General features: G+C 33.0%; 1 protein-coding gene across 1 annotated transcript; it reads right to left on the reverse strand.

Annotated features, from left to right (window-relative positions):
* Nucleotides 1-295: 295 nt before the first annotated feature.
* Nucleotides 296-8,024, reverse strand: LOC130804254 (uncharacterized). Its single transcript, XM_057668632.1, has 9 exons — nt 7,728-8,024; nt 5,683-5,837; nt 5,342-5,429; nt 2,700-3,255; nt 2,471-2,524; nt 1,814-1,911; nt 1,395-1,520; nt 1,156-1,245; nt 296-710 (listed from the first exon to the last, which is right to left on the reverse strand). Exons 1-9 carry the CDS (start codon nt 7,794-7,796, stop codon nt 594-596), a joined length of 1,353 nt encoding a protein of 450 aa, XP_057524615.1. The 5' UTR covers nt 7,797-8,024; the 3' UTR covers nt 296-593.
* Between the last annotated feature and the right edge of the window lie 4,019 nt (nt 8,025-12,043).

Genomic DNA, 12,043 nt, shown 5'->3' on the forward strand with positions numbered 1-12,043 from the left:
ACTTCTAGCAGCAGATCACGAGCCACAACCAGTTGGTGAAGCAGTCAAGCAGCTCGTCGCTATTGCAACTGATGGAAAACCAAGCTAAGCCTAGCTTGATAATAAAGAGGAGATCTCCGACCGGAGTGTCGAACCTCTCATTTCGAATTGAGTTGAATTGTGCAAAGCTCTGATTCAATGCCGATTTATCTAAAATCAAGTGACAGGCCATAGAACAAGAGCAATAACCAACGAGCATATCGAAATAATCATTCTACATATAAGTACATATAAAATAACCATGGAATACAAGAACTTGAGGAAAAAGAAAAGTCCTTTAATCAGTTAATGTAAGACTGTATTTCATTTCTTTGCACAAGAGCTGAACATCATCACCTTTTGTAGTACGTAACTGATGACAAATTTGTATCATACAACAACAATGAAAGTATTCTGACAAATGGGGCTTGTTTCTACTCATTTTTCTGCAAGCTTGTCTTTCCAAAATAGCATCAGAAAACAAAATGACAGTAGCTGGAAGAAATAAATCCAGCCCGGTTCACCCCACCGAAACAAAATATGAGGTGACGATCAAGCAAAAACTCAATTCTTTTTCAAGCAGTTGGTGCATGTTCATGTATAATGTCTGCCAATTTATTTCTTTCCTCCTCGTTTTTTACTCTAATTAGAACCGTACGAGCAACTGCTTTTCCACTTTCTCCACTTTCATCCTGCATCATGAGATGGACATTTATACGAGAGCCACAAACTTATGACCAACAGCAAGACTAATATTACTACAATAACCAAATCCCAAACCCATAACCCAATTATGGTAGCTTACGTGTGATGGAGTGAGAATATGGCCTTAATTTCAATTTCAATGGAGGAAACAACCAACTAAGAAAGGGGATGTGAGATTTGAGAGAACGAGAAGATACAAATAGTGATACAATTAATGCAGCACGTAAATTATGGGTAAAGCGAAAAAATTGATATATCTAGATACCCGTGAACATACAAGATCTATTTATGAGTTTATGCAACAAAGAGAAGATGAAACTTCAGTTTCACTAACAAGGAGTCTCTAAATTTAGTGGTCTTCATAACCATTTTGAAAGATTGACAAAATCAGCATAAATAGTAATAACATGAAAGACTGAACCAGAGCAATACCAAAGTATGGAATATAGTCACAATGGCATTTTTCTGCAAATTTGTTTTGATGCCTGGGTATAATGAAGCATTGAGCATTATCTTTCCAACCTACAACCATCAAAATACACAAACACACAACAGCAGGAGTCAGCAGGCAAAACTCGTTACATACTTGGAAACGGGTAAATGGAGAAAATGTTTCAAAATAACAAAATATGATTAGCATTCAGCAACAAGGAGAGAAATATCAGACGTACATCATTACGGACAAGTATTCTTGGCTTAGATTCCTTTGTACCCTTGCTAGCCGCCTCCACGCATTTGATAAAAAGTTTTCCAGCACCTTTATCTTTCCATGGCTCCTTGTCAGCAGAATCAGTTGACTGTATATCAACATAAAAAAAAAAAAAAAAAGAAACTTTAAATCTTAATACAAATAGAAAGTTTCCCACTTCCCACCAATGGAAAATGCAAATATCAATTTACTGAAATCTCAATTCAGTAATAAACCATGAGACATCACATGACAAAAACAGAAGAAACTCTGAATTTTCATGTTAAACAATGTAGAGAGTGATGTGGTCAACCGTGTCGTTTCTGAAACCGTGATAAATTTCATCAAATCTACCCAAGCACAGACATCTTTCCTACAGAGCAAGCTTTTTTCAGACCATACCTTTATGTAGAGCTTGCATTTGGTTTCGTGCACCACAGTAATACCCTTTTCTTCAGAACTTTTCACGGATGGGCTGCTAGGTTGCTCAGGTTCATTATCTGCAGATCACATACATCATTCAGAACATGCACGACTCGATTAACAGAAAAGGCTCAAATTTCAACAAAAAGAACAGATGAACATAAGTTCGAATAACAAATAAATCATAAATTCCCAATGAATCGACCATAAGCCCTGTCTAGAGTGTTGATCCTCCAAGTTAATCCTTATCAAATCCAAAAAGTTCAGGGTTAGTATGATCTATGAACAATTTGGTCAGTATGATCTATGAACAATTTGGTCTTATTTTGATTGAAATGATAAATTTATAAAAATACGCCTACAGTATATGGTTGTATAATATATGAGACAATATACCTATATGACAGAAGTTTGAGACAGATGGAAAATCCAACAATATCCTTATACAGATATGCTGAAGCCGAATAAGATGAGTAATCCAGTTAAAAATAGAATACTCTTTGAAGTTGAGCCATAAATAAAACTCAAAAGGACATAGAGAGACGGGGAAGAGGTTTTACAATTTACTGACCCCTCCAGTCTTGTTTATGTCTCATTAACATAATTCTGTTTAGATTGAAATGATGCATATCATACCATTATCAACATCCTCTTTGACACTGTCATTGATTGCAGCTGGTTTTTGATTCCCTGGAAGAATAAAAGAAAAAGATGATCAATCATCATTTAATGTAACAGTTGCTGCACAAAAAATAAGTCGCCACCTCACTTTCATACAAACAATAGCCCATTTCTTTCAAGAAAACAAAAATGTCCATCATCTGATATATTTATCATGTCTATTATGTAATGATTAATACCCTACCAAACATAAAAGTTTCTTGACTCTTGAACGAAGTTCCAGCAATCGAAGAACCAAATAATGGTGTTTGACTATTTGAAAATATTCCAGAACTTGTAGAACTCAAAAAGCTGGTGGTATTAGCCAACGAGGATGCTTGATTGCTCGATGATACACCAAAACTAAGTGAAGTAGAAAAGCTGACAGTTTTGACTGGTGGCGGTGATTTAATACCGAAAGATACTCCAGAGCTCCATGATGTTACAGGAGAAGCACTCGCACTTTGTGAAAGAGCTTGAGTATTTGCAGATAAACCAAAGCTCCATGAAGGAGATGAACTTGTAGAGCTAAGAATTGAGGAAGAGGTAGAGGTGGAGCTAGAAGCACCAGAGTTTGACGAATGTAAGAAGCCTGTATTTTCACTACTACCAAACACATATGTCCCTGGGCCAGATTTTACATCCTTGCTGTTTGTTTGCAGAGTATTTTTCTTCTCACTATACTGGGTTCCCAACAAAGATGTACTGCCTTCAATACAATTTTTTTCTTTTAGCCAATTGACAACATCAGTGAATTTCCCCTGTTAAGGATGAGGAATAGAAACAACCGTCATTGACCTTGTTGAAAGCCAAAGAATATAGAAGGTACATATATATGAAAACACCATAACAATAACCGAGTACAACACAATTTGGTCAAAAACTATCTATAATTTAAACGGAAGTTAAGTAAAATGATTGGAAGACTAAAGCAAAAGAAACAATCTTTTACTTTGAAAGCAACTCAGAGAATGAAGGGAAAAAAAAAGAAAAACTATAGAAAGGTTGAATTATGGCTATTCATTCATGCAAATCAATGGAGATATAGACCAAGATCTATCTCATAAGACTATCTGCATGCCTTAAATCGAGAGGGGAAACTAGAGTAATATCAGTTTCATTTCAATAATCCGTCGCTTTATTTATTTCTTGCATGTTATAACGTACCCAAGGGCATAGGTTCATTAAATAGTTCATCCCTAAATTTCAAGGGTTATCGAGTCGTACCCGGACACATGTCCAACAGCGGCATCAAGTTGACAAGTAAACATAAAGGAATGAATGAAGAAAATATTTTTGGATGATCACAACTCATATCTTAGATGCATCCCATGAGTTTGGAATTAAGACTTCAGCAAAATTCCTATATTGATCAACTTTATAGTTAAAGAACATAGGTGATTTGTCCTCAGATTGATCGTGAATAGATGGGAAAAAAAAAAGAAATATAGAACATCAATGGAAGTATGCACTTAAGCACTACATAAGCTTTGTGTACATCAAGAGCTCATACACAATTACAAACTTAGTTAAATGACCTGAAGACGTACATTTTCAAATAACCTAGTCATTATAAGGTGTTATGAAAAAGTACAATGTTTAAAGGACTTTAATATCGGCATCAAGTTTTATAGTGCATATATAGCTAGCAGGATTGATCCTCCAATGTGTTTACGCAGGTACGACTCCTCATTGTCATGATATATACCAGGTTTATCCCTAGGTCGGGAAGACACGTGACACAAGGACAGGCACAGCTAACGAGTTGTTACCGTTCCAGCCACGTGTCGGGTGTATAAACACTTTCCAAGACTTTTTTTGGAGATGTCTCATGAACTGATCAGGGAATGTGAATAACAGCTAAAATTCAGACAAATGGAAGATTAGGGATTTTGCCCCGGTGGCTCAGGCAATATGCATTGGGCAGTCTAAATGCAGTGATCATCTTCTCAGGGGATCAGAGGAATTTTTGAAACTTCTGTCATCTCAATCATGTGAGAGAACTTTATGTCTTTATGTCTTCTTTTTCACTCTCTTTCCCATTTTATTTTTTCTAGCTTTATTGTCTCTCCTCTAGTGTGGAGGGTGCCAAAAGGTTATTTCTTGTTTTGTGGCATTTGAGCTTCGAAGTTTAGACCAAAAATATGGAGCCAAGCTTAAAGCTTTAACTTACAACTTTTACAAATCCCTCTATTTTCCATGTCATTTAATTCCGAACCTTGTGTTAGGATTTTCCATACATCTCTTTTTTTCTGCCATATCCAGTACCAACACTTGTCTTATAACATACAGAAAGTGGAAGCAAGTAGATAGGATTGATTATAGAAAATCGAGGAAAATGCACCCTCAAGTAGTAGCTCAAGCTACTGGTCTGAATATCAATGCACCTAATCAGATTTGAAAGTACTTTACAACCTTAATTAGATAGGAACCATACACTAGGCCTCAGCCACAGATCAATCCGTTCTTACTAATATTCTTCTTTGTACTTCATTCTATGATCCTGTATCAATCTCTTCTCTGCCCCAGTGCTATATTCTTCCTAGAGCTAATAGAAAGAACAACAGAGAAGGAAAAAATTGTAGCTAAACAAATTTAAGGATAAGACCTTCAACAAAAACATATCCCAACCTAACCAAATAAACAAAAGAGAGCACATAATAAAGTTAAACAGAAAAAACTACTATCAAGACTTTTATATTTAAAATACCCCTTCTGTGAATATAAATTATATAATATATAATCTAGCCAGGACAATCATCTAATGTACCCATTAGTGATTCGACCCAACTTCCCAACACATGAAATAAATACTAAACAATCAAATAGGAAAAGGGAAAGTTGTACCAATATGTCAGAAGCTTGGCGTAAGTAGTCCATAATGCCATCTTCCCAAAGTTCATCTGGGTGATCCCGTAACTGAGATTGCACCCAACTGTCAGACATCAATAAGCAATATATAAGAGCCACCAAAAAGCTCAAACAGCAATAACCCATTGTAGGAAGAATTAACAAAGTACATGCATCAATTTAGAAATAGAAGAGGCCAGTCAATAAGAGTTACTGAAACTCGATTCAGATAACTGGTCAAGTATTAAAAAAAAAAAAAAAAATACATGCAAGGCAGCTTGACAAAGAAAACATAGATTAAACAAGATTACAAAAACTCCACCAGAAAGAAGATGAACCTTGCAAATTCAGTGTTTAAAGCCCTCACATGTTGTCGAGCAGCCTTACGTCGGTCCAACAATGGTGCAGCAGCTGTTACCCCTTCAGGTGATGGCGAGACTACAGTTTCTTGACAACCTAAAGAAGATTCTGCTATGGCCTTTTTAATTTGAAACTGCATGAAGAAAAAGGAAGTGTAAAAATTCTCATCCTACTCAACCTCTTCAAGTTTTGTGCAGCAAGAGCTGCTACAGGAAAGGATTGACATGAACAGAGAAACTCCAAATTACTTCATCAGTGTTTTTAGCAGCATTAACTAAGAGCTAAATTAAAACATATAATATATTACATGACATGAAAACAAAATATTATTCAATAATCCAAGTTTGGAAAGTGAAACCAGTTTACTAATAAGATTTACACTCCACAAATTTCAATTGCACTAGAATCCTTCCTGATCCAACCTAAAGAGATTATCGCAGAGATCAATACCGATCCTCACGCAGCAATCAACTCCTAAACTATGTAATGGGTCATTGTGAACAACCTAAAACTAGCTAAAATCATAGAACACAATGAATTTCCAAATATATAAGAACCACTACTAAGAACTAAAGGAAAATTTCTACAACTGCCAAATTTGAAAGGAAATTTCAAAAACTTCTGTAAAAATGGAATGAAAACAAAATTTGTGACCCAACTTCGCATACATTTGGACTGAAAATGTCAATAGCATTTCATCTTTGCTAGTGTCTAGTGACCACTATACATATGATCCCTATAGTAGTTTTCAACTAGGATTCCTAGTTACCTTCTTATTAAAATATAGGTATTCATATGCATTATGTTGCTCCTTCAAGAGATGTTGTATCCCAAACATGCTCATTAAGGTTTTGAGTATACGACCACTAAAGAAATGAATTGAAATCAGAAAAAAGAAACTTAACTTTAAATTTTCATGTGTGAATTGATTAAGACACCATCTACCTAGAGCCACTTAATCAACCTACGATCCTCCATTTCCAAGATATAAGCACTAATTCTATGAGTGTTCCAGGCTTCTAGCATACAAATCCATTAATATGGATCATTAGAGATAGAATGGAAATCATAATTGCATCATATCGGCATAGTTTCAAAGGGTTTTGAATCTAACAAACCTATATTACTTGACAACCACATTGTAAAGGAGAAAGTTCCACATTTTAGGACGATTAAAATAATTTAACAAAGTCTCAGGCTGATATTTGGCGGTACGGCACCTGTATCGCATCACACTGTTACCTCAACACTGACTATTAACGAAACCACATTTTTGACCTAGAACATAAACTCTCCAATATAATTCCATTTCATGAATGAATCTCACAGTCAGAGCACGATACATAATCCCTATTTAGGGGACAGCATAAAAAGTTACTTTGAAAAATAACATCATTACCATTTCCACCAAATAGATAAAGCAAAATCATTAGTCATCATCAATTTATGGTTAATCTTTGGATGACTGTCCCTTAGCTAGCAGGACATGTGGTCGGAGATATGAAGATTGTCAATTGTCAGCAATTCAAACAACTAAAACTTCATATTCTGGCCACTACTTTGAATAGGTCACATATTCAGCATATTTTATAAGCTCACTAAACATCTAATCGCTAACTTTACCTACCAACACAGTCCAAAACCACAAAATTGAAACTAAAAAATATTAACAAAGTTTTACACAACAAAAATGAATTCAGTCCATTAAATTATAAAAAATACTTCTACCCAAAATGTCTTTTAGAGAGATTTTTTATACTCACACTTAAACTTCTCAACTCAAATTAAAAATAATACACTCATGTCAAAGCCAAATCCCTAAATATAAAAAACCCAATAAAAATATCAATCCCAGCTTCCACAGCTGATCAGTGGCCTTGTATCAAAACCAAATCCCTAAATATCAAGAAAAACCAAAAAAACATCTTGACCAAATTAAACAAGAGTACCCAATCAAACAGAACATTAACATCAATAAAGGAGAAAAAATGCAGCTTTGTCGACAAAAAGAAAGTGAACTCACAGGGCTATCATCAGAATTTGAACTTAAAAAAACATTCCGACGCTTAGTACCATTCATTGCATTCAGCATTCAGCATTCAGATATGCCTAAAGGGAAAAAATATGACAAGAATGATGAAGATTTATCCAGAAATAGGACAGAGAAAGGGGAAATAGCTGGGAATTTATTAGGGTTTTTTGTTTTTTTGGTGCAAATAATTTTGGGGATTTTTTCTGCTGGGAGTAATTTTTTAATAATGAACAAATAGGCGGACTATTAATCAGGTTTTTAAATTGACGTTGAAATTCTGCCGTTAATACGATAATGGGGTAAATGGTCTTTTGGTCCGTTTCCAATTGAATTTTGGCATTTTAAACAATAACTCTTAATTAATAGCCGAAATTTTTAAAAGAGTAAATTAAAATCACAAATCTCTCACCCTATCAAATCTTTTTATATAAGGGTGATTTGTTAACTTAATGAATTACCGTTCTTTACTAAGACTTCATTTTTTAAGAAAATGCACACATTACATTTTGGATGAAATTTAGTAAAAAGCAAAATTAAATTTGCAAATCATATCAAGTGAAAGATAAAAATGCATAATTAAGATGGAGAAAGATAATATATTTATTATTTTGTGGATGAGTTTAAGAAAAGAGGAGTGGACTATTAACGAAAATAAAAATGACACAAAATCAGTTGATCAGACCAAAACGAAAAAGGGTGTAAATTCAAACATATGGTATATAATGTAATAAAAAAAAAGATATAGAGTTGATCCCATTTCACTTGGAGCATGTACCACTTCTCGATTTTAAGCTCGATTCTCACTGCTCTATTTTATCAATCTAGAATGTATTTTGTTTTTGGAATTTATCTACCATGTACTTCAAACAAAAGGAATAGTAAAAAATCAATTAATAAATAACATTTTTCATTTGGGGGTACGCTAGAGATTCCAAACTACCTATCAATAGGGGTAAAGGAAATTAATCATAGATAGAGAAAATCAAGCTCTTATTATAAAAGTAAAAGGTTGAAAGGAAAAACTATCAACCACTGTATTAACCAAGGTCGCACCTGTGATTTTAGGGGTCCGGGAAAAAAAAATTATGAAACTTAATTATAAAATATATATTTATTATTACAAAATTTATAATATCAAAAAAATATTACACACCAATAATAGAGCTTGATGCTATCCGTTTTTGTTAGATAGTCATGCATTTATAATTCAATAATTAGTAAATAAGATAACAATTATTATTAATAGCACTTTGGCTTGCGGGTCAAATACAAAAATTAATAACACAAGGTTTTAAGTTTGATGCATATAAAGACAAAATTTGTCTACTTTTTTTGTGGGCACTGGCACAAGTCCTTGTCGCCCTTGCCTAAAGGCGGCCCTGAAATTAACGCATGTTTTTTAATTAATAATTAACTTTTAAAACAACTAAAAATTGTCCTTTAAGCTGAAATTGATTTTTTCATTAATTTTGACTTGTCAACACATTTTCGCTCAAATAAATAGTTCACAACAAATAATTATTTTATCAAATATCTCTACTAATTGCTGAATTATATTTAACCGTTAACAATAAAAGACAATAATTCCAATTGATCAAATAAGACAACTAAAACAAGCCAAGATAAATTTTAAAAGATATCATATACTCATGATATTAAATTTTATTTTAAGGCACGCCTGAATTCCCTGGTATAGTAGTATACTAGGGTAAAAAAAGACTTCTTCCTTCTACATTTTATAGTTGTCTTGTCATTCTTCATTATTGTCTCAAGGCAAAATTTTCACCCTTTTTTCTAATTTCGTTTTCAGTTTAACTTCAAAAAACTTTATTTATATCGTACTACAACTTTTTATTTTCATTTTGATTTCAATAATCTATTAACACCGGTATATATATCTATGCAATGTACAGATGTATATCTATGTTAATACATATAAATTTAATTTTTAAGTGATGCAATTAGATATTATCATTATAAAATCTGTCAAGTTTGGAGAAAATATAATAAAAGATACAAACAAAAAAAATAACGTACATTTATGATAAATTCTAAGGTGTAAATATTATAAAAAAAAAACTATTGCTGAGTTCAAAGAAAGAGAGAAAGAGAAAGTGTCGTCAATGAAACTGTTTTATATGGAAAATAAATTATTTTTATTAGATTAACTACGTGTGATATTCCAAATTTAGCTTGAAAAGGGTTTGATAGACTACTTATATCAACAAGGTGTACTTTTTTTTTCATGGGAGCCCGTTTGCTAAGAACTCCACAGTTAAGCGTGCTTGGTGAGAAGAAGTAATCTTAGGATGGGTGACCTCCTCGGAAATTTTCCTGGATGCGCATGAGTGAGATTAAAATGCACTGAAAAGACTTATGTTGATTTGTGGGGCCAGTCTATAATCTTCATGACTCACCAATGGTCAATTGGATTGGGCTGTTACACTACTATCTAATAAAAAAAAACTTTTGAATCAAGATTGCAAGAGAACTTTCTTTTCATTGATGCATTAATCACACAAGTGAAAACTTTAAATGTTAGTAGCTTTAGGAAAATTTTGGGTTACATTTTGTTAAGTTGAGATACTACTACACATGAAAACTAATTTACAAAAATAAAATAATTTACAGGAATCAATTATTTGTATCCAATTATCAATGGAAAAAAAATTATTAGCTAGGAAAATTTGATATTAATAATCCAACCTTTTATGTAAATAATTTTATCTTTAGATTATTTTTTATTAATTCAACCTCTGCCCTTAGTATGCTTGCAACATAACTTTTTATTATATAATAATTCAACCTTTGCCTCTACTTCGCTATCAATATATCCTATTAATATGCTGATAGCAAATTAAGTGCAAAGGTTGAATTATTAAAAATAATTCAAAGATGGGATTATTTACAACGAATGAGTAAAAATTGGATTATTAATATTAATTTTCCTATAAATACCGAGAAATGACAAAAAAGGCTAGAAAAGGGAAAATATCAATTATAAAAAATTTTCCAACTATCTAACAATAGACAATTTTGATTTAAGCTTGCAAGTGAAGTTTTCAAAGAGAGCAAATTTAATATACACTCATAAATTTGTTGACATTTATTAAAAATAGTCAAATACCTTAACAAAAAATAGCTAATAGATTTTCGTTCCCCAAATTAACATTTATTGTGAGGCTTCTATTTGAATTTTACAACTTTTTTCTTATATTGTATGATTGTGTATTATAAAACATAGTGTTGATGGGTACTTCCCGATAGGGGTATTTATTAGCGGGTACCCGGCAATTCGGGTACCCGGAAAGCCTGGTTCCTTTTTAACGGCTAGTGTTCCGGCCCAATTAATGCGGGTACCCTAATTTCGAGTACCCAGATAAGTCAGGTCGGGACACCGGGTATCCGATTTTATTTTTTGATTTTTTACAAAATTATTTGCTGGATTATTAATTTAAATTATTGGGTTTTCTGTAACAAGTTTGGTAACTTGGATATGAATTATTATTAAAAAAAAAGTAAAGGTTGAACAAGAGAGAAGCTTTTTGTATATTTTTTTTATTTTAATTAATCTCTCAATAATTCTAAGGAAAAGAATCATAATTCATTAAGCCAATGACTGCTAGGCTGAAAGATTCAATATCAGCTGTTACCCAACAAATATTATGCATCATTCAGTGAGATTGAGGCAAGAAATTATTATCATAAACCAAGAACTGTTATAAATATACTTGCATATATTTGATAGCAAGAAATTATCATCATAAACCAAGACTGAAAGATAGAACACACGACATATGTGATTATGTGAGAGGGAAAACCCCAAAAAAATTAAATATATTTTTTAGCGAGTCACTCACAGGTACCCGATTTATCTTAAAAACGGCCCATGATTCAACCTGATTAAAACGAATCGGATACCTAACCCAAATGTTTAAATTTTTTAAAAATTTGACCCGCCATTTATGCTGCAGGTCATCTGGTCGGGTCGGATTTTTTTTGAACATCCCTACTTCCCAATTCCATTGCTTCAACCTTATTTTAGAATTCACCGATCCTTATTTTGGTGGGTCGTTCATCTAAAAGTAAGAATTTTTTTCATCCTGCATTTATGCCAATCATGAAATAAGTGAAGATTTTCCCTATTTAATTTTTCCCTATTTAATTTACCTTCCAAATTTAATCCCATAACTAGCATTTTAGGCCTAGCCTAATTGTATGAAATTATCTCACGACCGCATAACCACTACAAAAAACTCTTGAATTAGCGATGAAAAATGGCGAGGGGAAGAGCAGGTCACCCTTGG

This window comes from Amaranthus tricolor, chromosome 17, assembly GCF_026212465.1.
Source record: "Amaranthus tricolor cultivar Red isolate AtriRed21 chromosome 17, ASM2621246v1, whole genome shotgun sequence".
Classification (NCBI taxonomy): Eukaryota; Viridiplantae; Streptophyta; class Magnoliopsida; order Caryophyllales; family Amaranthaceae; genus Amaranthus; species Amaranthus tricolor.